General features: G+C 36.2%; 1 protein-coding gene across 1 annotated transcript in view; it reads left to right on the top strand.

Annotated features, from left to right (window-relative positions):
* The window catches only part of skap1 (src kinase associated phosphoprotein 1), a 42,884-nt gene that overhangs the window by 3,109 nt on the left and 24,779 nt on the right, over positions 1–14,996 (top strand). Inside the window, exon 4 of the mRNA XM_072667110.1 lies at positions 2,820–2,936. Within this exon, the coding sequence (XP_072523211.1) occupies positions 2,820–2,936 (117 nt within the window). The remainder of the gene's footprint in view (positions 1–2,819; positions 2,937–14,996) is intronic.

The raw sequence follows: 14,996 nt of genomic DNA, 5'->3' as shown, positions 1-14,996 counted from the left end.
TTTCCCCCATATGTAAAAAATGCACATTTTTATACACTTAAAATACTTTGTAAAAATAAATACATTTAATTCCAAAATAAATGTAATGGACTAATATAAAACACATATGTAGCATATCTTAAAGTTAAGTATTAGCTAATATTCATTTAACATAGATAGTTTTATAGGTATAGATAAAAAGTAAAGATGCAGTTGGATAATTTAAAATATATCTTGTTCAACCAAACTAAATAAATGTCTTTAAAATTTTTATTAAAAACTTTCATTGGCCAATTTCATACATGCCTAATTTGAATATATGGCTATTTACACACAATGCAAATATATATATATATATATATATATATATATATATATATATATATATATATATATATTTATATATAATGCTTAGTAGTATTGCACGGGTGTAGGAAAGAATGGATTCCATAAAAATACCAACAATTCCTGGATGCAAAAGTCAAACTATTTGTTCAAAGACTGAAGCAAAATGAGGATGTCTTCTACAACCTGATGATGAGGCAAAATGTAAATAAAATCCTAGTCCTTAGACCCTTACAGTCACCTGACCAAAACATCCTGACCTTAAACAAGCTGTGCAAACAGAAATAATATTCTAGAACAAGAGGTCTTCTGCCAAGAAGAGTGGGGGAAACCAACTACAAGAACTGAAAGACTTTTAGCTGGTTTAGCAAACTATGATTTCTGAACAAAGGAATGTTCTGATCCTGTATGGTACCCAAACGTTTGCACAGGCCACACTGATTTTGATTCTTTCATTTTTCATAGTATGCAAAACTCTGTCTGTACATTACAATTTGCTGAAGACATTGTATTTATATTTGATTAGTTACAGAGAACTAATAATAAAAAATAAAAAAATTAATTTGGCAACGGGTGCCCAAAATTATAAGACTGTAATTGACATCATAGGTAGACCTCAACTATGAGAGACAAAATGAGAAAAAAAAATCTGAAAATCACATTGTCTGATTTTTAAAGAATTTATTTGCAAATAATGGTGGAAAATAAGTATTTGGTGGTATGTTGGCCCATTCCTCCATGCAGATCTCCTCTAGAGCAGTGATGTTTTGGGGCTGTCGGCGGGCAACACGGACTTTCAACTCCCTCCAAAGGTTTTCTATGGGGTTGAGATCTGGAGACTGGCTAGGCCACTCCAGGATCTTGAAATGCTTCCTACGAAGCCACTCTTTTGTTGCCCTGGCAGTGTGCTTGGCATTGTCATGCTGAAAGACCCAGCCACGTTTCATCTTCAATGCCCTTGCTGATGGAAGGAGGTTTGCACCCAAAATCTCACAATACATGGCCCCATTCATTCTTTCATGTACACGGACCTAGTCCCTTTGCAGAGAAACAGCCCCAAAGCATGATGTTGCCACCCCCATGCTTCACAGTTGGTAGGGTGTTCTTTGGATGCAACTCAGCATTCACTCTCCTCCAAACACAACGAGTTGCGTCTGACCATACGACATTCTCCCAATACTCTTCCAGAACATCCAAATGCTCTCTAGGAAACTTCAGACGCGCCCGGATATGTACTGGCTTAAGCAGGGGAACACGTCTGGCACTGCAAGATCTGAGTCCCTGGTGGCGTAGTGTGTTACTGACAGTAGCCTTTGTAACGTTGGTCCCAGCTTTCTGCAGGTCATTCACTAGGTCCCCCCGTGTGGTTCTGGGATTTTTGCTCACCGTTCTTGTGATCATTTTGACCCCACAGGCTGAGATTTTGCTTGGAGCCCCTGACCGAGGGAAATTAGCAGTGGTCTTGTAGGTCTCCCATTTTCTGATTATTGCTCCCACAGTAGATTTCTTCACACCAAGCTGCTTGACTATTGCAGATTCAGTCTTCCCAGCCTGGTGCAGGTCTACAATTTTGTAGACAGCTCTTTGGTCTTCACCATAGTGGCGTTTGGAGTGTGACTGTTTGAGGTTGTGGGCAGGTGTCTTTTATACTGTTAACGGGTTCAAACAGGTGCCATTAATACAGGTAATGAGTGGAGGACAGAGAAGCCTCCTAAAGAAGAAGTTACAGGTCTGTGACAGCCAGAAATCTTGCTTGTTTGTAGGTGACCAAATACTTATTTTCCACCATTATTTGCAAATAAATTCTTTAAAAATCAGACAATGTGATTTTCAGAATAATTTTTCTCATTTTGTCTCTCATAGTTGAGGTCTACCAATGATGTCAATGATGTCTCTCATCTTTTTAAGTGGGAGAACTTGCACAATTGGTGACTGACTAAATACTTTTCCCCCCACTGTATATAGTTATGCCTTGAATGAACATGGACCTGTTTATGTGAAATGCTCATTGTTTTCACAATCTGATTTAAGCATTCAGTTGTGTTTTTATCTCATGTGGTAAAGTGGCAATTTAATATGAAAATAAACACTTTATTTGTAACCATTTGCTCAGATTTGTGCTCACACAGACACAAATTGAACAGATATAGATTTAAACATTCATGTGTTGAAAATAAAGTTTTAAAATGAGTGTGGATACATGTTTCTAAGAAAATACTTTAACCAGTATAAAACCTTTAGATTATATGGAGTTTTGAAACATTTTCCATAATCACATCTCATTTTTAAGCATAATGTTTAACAGAACCACCAATCAAATGATACTAAGATAACCAAAAGTCATTATTTGATAACATTGCTCCAAAGACTTTTTGCATATTTATTTATTTGTTTTGTAGTATACAGTACATAATTGTCCTCCATCATTAATATTTATACTTATCAGACTTCATTTGTAACTATCCAAAGATAACCTTTTTTTGTATATGACATAGCTGAATTCCGACATGAGGACAGTTCAGATGACAACCACAGCTCTAGCCTGGGACGCTCTGCTCCCTCTGATGATCTTTCTGTCGCCTCGGACTACCAGGAGGATGCTGCACCCGAATGTAAGTTTAAAACAAAATGTCTTGGACTGTATTTATGGATTGAAATGTGTGCACTGATGGTGTGAGATGGTGTGTGCAGCATGCGGTAAATGTGACAGCAAAAGCAGGTATTGCAGTATTATGAGAGCTGCATTAGTAGCAAACAGGTCAAGTTAAAGGTTATGCCATTCATTTACCCACTTTGTCTTTTCTGACATTTGAGTAAACTATCTCTGACATTAAAGACAGCTTTTCGTTACTGACATGCATGTATGTGGTAAGCTGTATATGTAACCAGGTCATATGAAAGTAGGCATGCAAGATGTACCTAGCCTCTTTAGCACATTAGGGAGCATTATCTTTGAAGGATGTGGAGGTTTTATTGGGCAGACTGATGATAAACTACAGTGTGGTGGAGGTGTTTGGTAACAGATCACCCTCTAGTGGATTCCCACGCCTGTGCTGTGTGCCAGTAGGATATGGAGAGGGAGAAGTGGGGGAGGGGATTGGGTGGTTGTCACTGTTGACGGGAAGCTTAAACAGAAAAGGAATGAAGAGCATCATCTAGTGGTTGGAAAACTGAATTGCTGTAATTACAGACCTTTTGTCTAGCTTTCTGAGTGTAAAAGCTACGGCTTTGGTGTTTGATTATAGTGTTTATTTGTATTTATTCATTGCCTTTATATTGAATCAGCATTTTAAGATGAATGGAACAGAAATAATCCATAATTACCAATTTAAATTCTGTTCCATGAGCATCTACAAAAAGCTTTCTCCTGGAATGTTACCTTTTTGGATAAGTTTTTTTTACAAAGCAATAATGGCATGTTTACAAATATAGTAAGCATGCTTTAATGTGAGATGCTTTAAATGGAGAGGGTACTAAAGACTGACACGGGTTACATGATATAAATCGAAATGTACAGGACTAGTTTTTTTATTTGCATCCAGCATAGTGCATTGACTGTTGTCCATCAGCAGAAACCAGTTTACAGAGACACTGGACTAGCTGTTGCTCCAGGCCAAAGCTATGACTGATCATTGTCCCTTTAGTTTCTCTCTTAGCAGCTGGGCCTGAAACACAAGCTTGTACCTGAGGGCCTGACCCCCCCCCCCCCCCACACACACACACACACTTCACTGATTCCTTATCTGCTACTTGTGTACTTGTGATAGCTAGTTTATAAAGCACCAACCAAATATATTATCTGCCACAAAAGGTAAAATAAAGTTTTGAGGTGAAATTCTGTTCAATCCTCTGAAAAGAACAACAGCATTAACTAGTTTTACACTGGTTACACTGGTATAATCAAAATGTTATGTTAATCTGCAGTGGAGTGGCCTTAACTGATGACCTTGTTACTTCAGTGGAATAATGAAGGTATATATACAATGAAACATGTAAACTTGAAAACTTGAAAAGTCCCAGTTAATTAATAATAAGTATTGACTAACTTTAAGTCTTAGTTTAAGTTTTCTAAGCACAACCAGCCTGTGTCAGCATTGGAACTGAAGTCAGGTGCTATGCTTTTCTTTTTCATTCACTTTGGTCTAAAACAGAAAATAGTAAAATGATAAATGACCAGAGTGATCAGTGTAACCAATCACAAAACACACTGAATGAAAGTAGTAAAAAAGTAAAAGAGCATAAGTGTGACTAGTTACTACCAACCTATATCACTTGCACATGCAGAAAAAAAGAGAGCAATGTAAGTAATAGGAGAGTTGCTCGTGTGGGATTCCACATCATGTCACTCTTTTAATAAATATAATGACCAGAGGGGGCAAGTGCAGTTCAGGGTTCATGTTTAGTTCATCAATGTTGAATCTCATGCCAGGACCTCTGAGAAACTGTTTATGGACGTTTTAGAATTTGAGCAGCGGAGATGAATATAGTTATGGAAATCATGTTCATTCACTTAAATGTGGGACCTTTTTTTTCAGCATTCAAATTCATTTTCCTACCCATTTCAGAAAGCCCATGCTGAGAGCTCCCTCTGGAAAAAGCTTGTTTTTTGGGGGGTTGATTGGAAGAGAATAAATAAATAAAAAGCAAATATGATTTCATATTGTTGTATGTGATATGAGTGAGGCTGAATGAGTCGATAATTTCCCCAGGCTGATATATTCAGAGCAAGTCTATCATAATGCGGGGTAAATATAGTTTAGACATTATTTAGTCTTTTTGTGATGTCACTGTGCCGCTTGTGTGAGCAGGAAGTCGAGTGTGTCTCTCCACGCTGTGTGGAGGACGAGGGCTCTTCTCTGGCTGGCAGGAGGAGTCAGTGTTATTACATTTAGCAAGGACTGCCTTCTCATCTCCAGAGAGAGCAGCCTGACACCAGATTTGTTATGGCTGACAGGAACAGATGGGTGCTCCATTGTCAGGGCCCCTGTCTGTATGGTAATGTGAACTGAGTTTCACCCACAGACCGCACGGTTGACCCGGCCATGCCTGCAGCCTCTCTGCACCACTGTCTGGGTGACAGCAGTCCTTCAGGAAGCCTTTGGTAAAGCAGATTTTTTGCTAGGGTTGAAGTTAGAAATTGGCACGTACTTGATATATCACCCTTACGTTCTCTGATATGATTCTTAAAGAAAAAACATTTAAATTTGATTTTTTAATTAATTACTCTATTATAATTATGCCACCGAGAGATCATTTACGGTTCCCTAAAAAAATCTTTATTGAATTTTGTTAATTGAAACTGTTTAAATGAAAGTTCTTGATAAAACCGAAGATGGTCCCTCCATTGTTTAAAATAATTCTGGGACCTTTGTTTTTTTTGTGTATTGTGTATTTTCTTACTGTAGGATGATTCCCTTGTTTTTTGCTCCATATTCCAGTCAGTATATTGCAAAAATTAAGTGTGTACAGTAAGTCAGATTGGTGGGGGAGTGTTACAGTGGCTGGGTGGTATCAGACGCTGCACATGGCTGGGCCCCTTTGTGCTCACTGACTGATTTATGCTTTGAAACAAAAGCTCCTTCCACTGCTGTTATCTCAGCTCACAGTGGCCCAACAGCAATACAGGAGAAACCAATCAGATTGCAGGAAAGAAATTCTGTTCTGTTGGATGTCTATTGTAAATTAGATCAAGATGTAAATTTGATTTTGTCAGAGGTTTACAGGGCCTTAATTAATGGGTGAGTTGGTTAGTGAATTGATTGCTATAATGAATCCCTGGAGAGTAGAAAAGAGGTTTCATCAATGATGTTTTTAGAAATACTGCCAATGTAGCCTATTTACAGTTGAATGCAAACATTTGGCCATCTCTTTCTCAAATGACCCATTCTCTTGATTTTCTAAGTAAAAATAAGTGCATAACATCGAGTACAGTGTCATCTTACCCAGACATTTTTTGTTTAATCCACTTTTAGTGTTTATTTGTTTAATTAAAAAAAATATGTCACAAAGATTGTGGCACATTTTATGTGTTATGGCTTATTGTTTCAAAATGTTAAATTAAGAAAATAGAAATTGTGCTATAAAATAAGCAGGCATCATATTTAAGTTTGTTGTTTATTGAAGTTTGCCGCTAATTTGTTAACACTTATTTTCAACTAGAAAATTAACAAAAATGTACTTTAAATAGGGCTGTCTCTGCTCTTGCATACAACTATCTGCCAGTATATGAACCTGTTATGTATTGTGTATTATTATGTATGTAAATGACTTCCTTTTTACTTACTTTAATTGTAATATGCAGTGATTGTGTTGGTGTACTATATTCTATTTATTCATAGATTTTGTATCAATTTGAAACAAGTACATTAAGGTGTTTTCTTTTAAATATGTGTGTTTGTCCAAAGCCATGCTGTGGTCTGTTGGTATTTACCATGTCAGCCTCTGTCATCACCATCTAAACCATACAGTTAAAGTCAGTCTCTGTGAGTGTCCAGACTCTAAGTGGAGCTTCTTCCCTGTTATGAACTTTTGACCTCTGAGTGTGCAATGGTCACTGAATGACCTGTCTGAACTCTGTCTGTGGCTGCATTATTGACCTCCACTCCTATAGAAACAGCACAGGTCAAATGAAGTTTCTTTGGGTAGGAAAGGACAATTCATTTGACAGGAAAATGTCCATATTGACTAGATGGGAGGTTTTGTTCTTGATCTGTTTTTGTTTTTATCCATCTATCCATTTTACCATCCATTCATTCATCATCTCCCATACCATGATTATACTCCCATCACTCTTATTTACATTTTGCACAATGCATTCAGTATTGCTTAAATATTGTTTTTTTGTGGCAGTGGCCCTGCTACTTTTCCCATTCCCTTTTTGTGCTCACATTAATGAATTAAAAAACATGTTTGAAAATGTAAACATCCCATGTGCATCACTTCTCTGTGGGTTCAAAAGTTCACTGGCATCCTGCAGTTTCTGAGTTGCTGAAAATGTGAATCTCTCTCTCTCTCCCACCCTCTTTTATTTAACATGCAGTCTTATTGCTTCTTTTTCCACACACATTTATACACACATTCCACACACAGAGGACTGGGATGACAGTTCTCCTTTAGCCACTCATGTATTATATATGAATGGATTTTGATGTACAAAAAGAGTTTTTAAGTGGTTATTGGCTTGGTTGTAAAACTAGGTAGTCTAGATAAAGCTTTGAGTTATTTTTATTTGATTTATCTTTTTTTTTAAGATCCATCCTTTGAAAGGTTCTTTTGAGCCACACATAGTTTATCAAAGAACCTTTTTGGCACCTTTATTTTTAAGAGTAAAGTTCATGTCTGTTTTCTTTCTTTTTGTGTACATTAAGCAATATGTCAAGGGCAAGTAAAATGCACTCTCTTTCATTGTAGATTGAGTTTAGTATTTTGAAGCTCCAGTCAACAGTCAGATTAGATGAGGAAGTGAAAGTCTTTAATGAGGCAGAATGTATACAACAGGCAGAGAAGGAAGTCCCAATCTGCAGTGTCTAATCTTCCTCGTTGGCTGTCAGTATTAAAGACGAATGGCAAAACAATTCAATGCTGTGGGTTCATGGAGAGGTTAGCCTACCCAGGTACCGTCAGCGCCCGCAACCCCCCTCCCCATCTTGCAAATGAGAATTTGATTTTTCTCTCCACTGGATTCCATTTCTCGAGATTGATGAAGTTTCAATGCGAGGCCCAGGTGGCCTGATGCTTTCTTAGGGAAATAAATGAAGACCGTGGAGGTGTGCGAGCCTGTACACACACCGGAAAGGCATTCTGTTTAAATGTCCTCACAGTGTCTGTTTTGAGTTTTAGCTCAGTGCCATTTTGGCAAATGCTACACTAGGCTGAGCCAGTTACATTATGGCTCTGCAGTGGAGGCTGTGAGTTTTTTTGTGCTGTTTGATGCTGCATTAAATAGTGTACATTAAAAGAACGTTATATGTTGTTGAGATACGTAAATAGTTTGCAAATTGAATGGCTTATATAATACTTGTTTATTGATAACAAAAGTAAAAATGTGATCAGTGCCTAACATAGATGTACATTTTGTATTATTATAATTTTGTTTTATTATAATGTTTAGCAGTGGTTCCTGCATTAATGTAGCTTTTTGAACATGTATGACTGTTTTAATTACATTTAGTAACTTGATCAGAGGAGGATTAAGGCCTAACCTTTTGTACAGAAGACAATGGTAAGCACTGCAGCATGTGATTAGCACTATGCCTGGGAGGGCCAGGACAACTGAGAGAGGCCAAGGTGAAAAAGTGATGAGGCTTTACGATGAAGTGATTCCTCATGCTGGGATAGATGCTGGCTGCTGTCCATGGCCAAGCAGAGCCAATACAAACACTGCACTGGGACTTCCCCTGTCCTCCTTCATTTCCACACAGCAGTGTGACTGGAAATACTCACTACAAAGCTTTCAGATTTGTACTTGAACCAGATAAGATATGTAGATATAACTAGAGTATGTGAATAAGTGGAAGATTAGCACCCAGTTGTTATCGTTTTTAGAAGAGCCCTTTCAGCAGAGCAGGATCTGCTAACTGGTTATATTTATGCTGGAAATACTTTAATTTTACAATATATCCAACATGCTGTGTACTGTAACAGAGACCTAGAGCCAATTCTGTTTTATAGTTTTGACCATCTTTTAAAATGACTTCTGAAGCAGCTAGTTATTTTTGCATTCATACATTTTGAACTGAACCTCATTCTGCATATTATATTTGATATAAAAGAGTTTAATAAAATTACTTGTGACTGGCTGTATTTTGTGACAATCATTTAGTTTTTTAAATGGGCTATAATATACATAAATATGATTATTCTATGCAAATAAATATAAATAACGCTCAGGTTGCAGAGCACTGAATAAATTCATTTTCAACCACTGTTTAAATTCACTATATTAACAAATAAAGGCTCACCAAAACGCTTTATCATTACTTAGTTTTGGAATAGTTTAGGAAAAAACGTTAATAACAATAAAAATAAAAACAACAACACAACAATATCATCAACAACAACAACTATTAATAATAATAATAATAATAATAATAATGATAATAATAATAATAACAATAATAATAATAACAATAATAATAATATTCTAGTTTTACAAAACACATATAAACCTTAAACTAACATGACAAATAAAATACACAAGCGGTTTCAAAGTTAAATAATGATGTCTGACCAAACCAGTGAAGTGCGCCCATGCCAACATTATATAAACGACCACATTTAGCCCTTTAAAACAAATAAATGTATAAGCACATACATATATACACACGACCGTCTGGAATAAAATAGGAATTCTTATATAACTACTTTTTAGACTCCACTTGATAAAAGGCAGACTGTTTTCAGAAATAAGGCTTAATTGGAGATACGCTTTATTAGCATATCAAAGGTTTTACACACGCCTCTATAAGCAGTCCATTACGAAATTAATTAATTTACTTCTTAATTTATTCACTTTCCTTATGATGACAGAGAGTTAATGACACAAATCCCTTTCCTTTCCCTTCTGAAAACAGTCAGAACAGAGAAATGTTAAGAACAGAAGGCGAATAATGTTGTATTTCAAATAGTATTTAATCAGGGCAATACATTTAACTTGTTGCTGGAATACTTTTATTTATTTTATGTGAAGCGCTATTATTATTATTATTATTATTATTATTATTATTATTTACTGGCGCTTTTCAGTCTTCCGTGTTTTTTTAGACTGGCTGAAGCATGCAGCTCGCTAACGTTCATTTTCTATTTGGGTCTTGGTGTCTGTCGGTGTTAAAGGCCTTCTGACCCTTTCTGGACTTCAGCTCTGCTCAGACTTAACTCAGACGAAACTTCAGCTCAAAGAAAAGCACCGCGCTAACGAAGAGCCGAGTCACCTTCATTTCTTCTAATGATTATTATAACGTGTCTTCATTTCCTTCTCTCATCGTTTTCTTTATTTACCCACTCTGCGCTGTGGACGAAGTATAAATGCAGCGGGGCAAAGTCTGAAAGTGTGAGGATTCATTCACACACGGACATATCAGTTTAACACGAGACTACAGACAGCAGGACCCGAGTCCCTTCTCACCTTTTAAACAGCTTTCTCAACCTGCAAGAATAAACACTATGTCATCATAACGCGGAAAATACAGGTACTTTAGTTCAGTGACTTCGTTTTAATTTAATTATAATAAGCGATAGGCATAAGATATATTTTTATATTTACCTATATTTTTATTATTCAGTTTTGATGATTAAATTTGTTGGATTAGATTTGAAGACCGAAATCAAGACGTGAATAAAATGAATAAAATGAATTTTATGGTCTATCGTTATGGAGCCAAAAATAATAAAAATCATTATAAAAATCATACATTACAAATCTAACGTTATAAAGTCTTCAACTGTTTATAATTTTTTTTTAGATTTGGTGAATTTGGGATGTATTTGACTTCAGACACACGAAAGCCTTTGATTTTACAAATGAAGAAGTTTTATGTAAAAAAAAACCCAGTTTTTCTATGATCAAATTCATACTGGATGTTTCATCAAGTATTTTAGAAATGTTTACAGTTTGTCTTCTCTTTTACTCTATGGCAGTGTCTATGTTGCTCTGCAATCTCTCTCTCTATGTCTTATTTTCTCTTTCCCCCCCCCCCCCCCCCCCCCCCCCCACACACACACACACACACACACTCACAGTACTTGCAGTTAAACTTTTGACTGGATCTCATAAAGGCTTGAGGGTGAAATTTATAGTGCTTTTACAATCTCTTCACACTGCGTTCCTGTTCTTCAGCCTTCTTAATGCTCCACTATAAATTCTGGCCTTATTTTTGTGAACAAAAGCAGAAAATAATGCAGCAGCTTTGGTACTCGGCAGTGGTTCTCATACAGTGTGTGAGGACTTGCACCATTGCAGCCTTTCACAGACTCAGGGGTCTGGTTTAAACTGTTGCTGGACTGTGGACTGGGCTGGATGGCTGATCGCAGCATCTTTTAGTCTGCATCATATCCACACCATGCCTATGCACATTTGGTGAATAATGGATTTTTGGCAATCAAAACACATCAGCCCATGTTGATGTGGAAAACTGAAGGAATATGACCTCCCATTGTGGCTTCCATGCAGGCATCGCTCTCTCTGTCCAGTTGTATGGCTTTATTTCACTCTCTGTGTTCCCACTGCTGATGTGGAGGCGATGCACAGGGGCCAGTGCTTTGCCTTTAATGAGGAAAAATGTGTCAATTTGCTCTTTGCTGTATGCAGTTCCAGTATTGGTGTGGGTGTGTGTATGTGGGTGTTGGGGGGTGGGGGGGGGGTGGGTTAAGGATGCCCTGAGTAGACCCTTTTTCCTAATCAAGTGCAGCGCAGGAGAGTACGGCAATTCCACTCACTCTCGCCCTGATCAGCATTCCTCCCCAGCCTCTGCCTCAGCCCCCAGGGACCTCGATGCCTTCTGTTTCACCTCATCGTCAGGGTTCATCCTGAGGTCAGCCACCAGTCCAATGTTTGCCTCGCACGGCTAACTCACTTTGCCCATACCTAATTCAGAGCATAGAATTTATTTGGTCAAAATGCAACCAGCTGTTCTGTATATAGAATGTATGTATATAGATGCATCCATGTAGATCAGATTTGAAATTTCAATCACAGACAGTAGAAAGAAACCTGGCATTATAATAGACAAAATAAATTAACGTGTCATTCATGTTAATAATATGATTTTTTGTTCATTAACACTGAATTACCAGCAATTAGATATGACATTTCTGATTGTAGATGTACTTTGTTCATCTAATCATAATGAAAGTTCCAAAAAGGTTTGAAAAGAATGAAATAATCTCACATGACATATTTTCTAAATCTGCTTTTTTATTTTATTTTTTTATGACTGCCTGTCAATCTGAGAACCATATTGAAACCTTAATTGAAGGAAGCAGTGTTACATTTAAATTGCTGTATGTAGGCTAGGTTCTCGATTGTCACATGTTCCCTCTACACACACACTTCTCGCAGCATATTTCAACACCTGCATTTTATACAGGTTTGATTATGTATTGTGGAACTGCTCATAAACATTCAAGATGGGATTTAGTAAATATATCTATATGTCTCACACACTTGAAAATAATAAGTTAACCAGTTTCATTGACATTCCTTGAAAATTGAGATTAAAAACTCATGGGTTTGTTCAACAAATATTTAAAAAAAATATATTTTCAGGCGATAGAACTCATTTTTATACCATCATTTTATACCATTACACTCTAATAATCAAAACAATTACAACCAAAAATAATTTTAACTTGGATGTTAATGTAAAAATAAATAAAATGCATTTTGGAGCATTTCTATTGATGCATTCATCATGAAATTCTGAACCAATATAAATAACTACTGCCAGATTTAAACTGAGATACAATTTTGAATGCATACTGGATGTGATTTATTTAAAATTATTTAAAAAATTTAATTTATATTTTGTGAAAATAAGTAGTAAGTCCAATTTTGCCATTTTCCATGTAAAATTAAACACATAACATTACTTTTTACTTTGCAAATGAACAATACATGTAATTAAACTAGGGTCAGAGGTGGCCAAATATTTTTGGGTGTTTTTAAAACAATTATGCAACTGATTTGATTTAGCTCTATTTTCAAAAAATGTGCGTTCTATACAGCTAGCATAGACTGGACCACCCAAGAAGCCCCACAGCCTCTGGCTTGCTCTTGATCAGGTATTTCTCCTGGTCTCATTCGTCCCATGGCTGTTCCTATTGAGTAAACTCCCTGCTGAGGTTTCCAATAATCTGGCAGTATTACAACCTGCACAATCCTGAAAATAACACGCTCTGGAATGTTTCACCCAGCAGCTAAAGCTCTAAACCTGTACAGAATTTAATGCCTCTCTAACCATTGTTAACTCACTCCCTCCAATGTGGGCCACTTTCTATTGACTGCTATCATTTTATAGCACCTCGGTGCCATGCCATTAATATCTTCACGCTTGTCTCTTTTCATTCAATATGTCATAATATGTTTGTACAGCATTATAAAGTCATATTTACCATGTTATTGATGTCCCAAACATACAAAAGCAGTCCCACCTGACATGTCCTTTTTTGTGATTCAAAGCAGCCTCCTGATTGACTTGTAGCCAAACTAAAGTGGAATATAATGGCAGAGTATATTAACTCCCTCAGGTCATGATAACATCAATCACATTTTTATTGCAGAATCAACCGCTGAGCTCATAACACCTTGCTGAGAGTACAACAATAAGTAGGCTAGGTGAGGGAGTGCTGTCAAATTTACGGCTTCAGATCTTCTCAGTTAATGCAGCTCAGAGCTGCACCAAATAGCCTCTGTTTGATCTGTTGGCATTACGTATAACACCAAAGAATTATGCATCATAAATATATGTCATTCTTTGCCACTCATCACATCTGGCTTCGATACCACTGCAAGTTGACCTTCATTTTCCATGTGTAGAATGAGTTCCTTAAGAGCAATAACTGTAAACTAATGCGAACGTTTATTGTGAAAATGTCTTAGGCCACCTTTGAACACTGTTAAAAAATATGTATCTGGGCAGTAAGTGTGTTTTCTTTTGTGAACACATGTGAGGTAGGGAGTATCTAGTTGCATTCACTCAATTTAATGTACAGTAAAATTCTGCACTTTCCTGAAAATTTGCTTTTAATAATTATATAATACTTAACTCTTGTTTATTTGTGAGAAAAATAAAGTAGCACTACTAGTTTATAATTCCATTTTTTTCTTTTTAACTTGACACATCAGAGTTTTGAGCTTAAGAATTTGACTATTTTAAACTAAAATCCATAAAATTAAATGAAGATGCATAACAAAATTCAGATTCTATGCTGTTGTTAAAGATGCTAGATGTACCTTCAGCTACAATTTTATAAGGTATTCTGTAATCAAGCATATTTTGATCTAATGGTTCAGCATTTTTTTTTTTTTGAAAGGCACTTTTACTTTTACTAGTTGTTATTTTACTGTAGTCACAATACTTTAAATTAGTATGGGTTTGGGCTACTCTAAATATCATAGAAATTACACACTTATCATCTTTAACAATACAACCAATGACTGATGAAGAGAATACCATTGTTGTTATAATATGAGTTGTTATAACATAACACATTAACATATATACACTTGATGTTTATGACTGACCGAAAATATAACTCTTACTATTTGATTTGATTTCTAATACACACTTATATTTCCTTTTTTTATAGTTCTGTATTTAGTAATATAGGTTCTCTTTTAATTTTTTTCTATCTTCACAAAAAATGTAATGTACGAAAAGTTCTTGAGATACTAGGCATTTAATAAATATAAAAATCTTTCATTTTGACCTGACTTTATTGGAAGGTAACTGTAAAAACTGGCCCGTCTTGGGGGAAGGTCTGGATATGGCTCAGTTAACATGATGGCAGACATAAAATCACAATTCACTGCATTACTGTTAATTTGTATTTATTCTAAACACATTAATATTAGTTTTTGTCTGAGCAAATAACATCGTTGTGGCCAGATAAACAGTAGATAGGTTTAAAAATAACTTTCTCAGTTGACTTTTGCTCGGTTCTGTGTGCATTGGGGT

This window comes from Salminus brasiliensis, chromosome 22, assembly GCF_030463535.1.
Source record: "Salminus brasiliensis chromosome 22, fSalBra1.hap2, whole genome shotgun sequence".
NCBI lineage: Eukaryota > Metazoa > Chordata > Actinopteri > Characiformes > Bryconidae > Salminus > Salminus brasiliensis.
The sequence above is the reverse complement of the archived record's forward strand: the minus strand, read 5'-3'. Positions and strand labels throughout refer to the sequence as shown.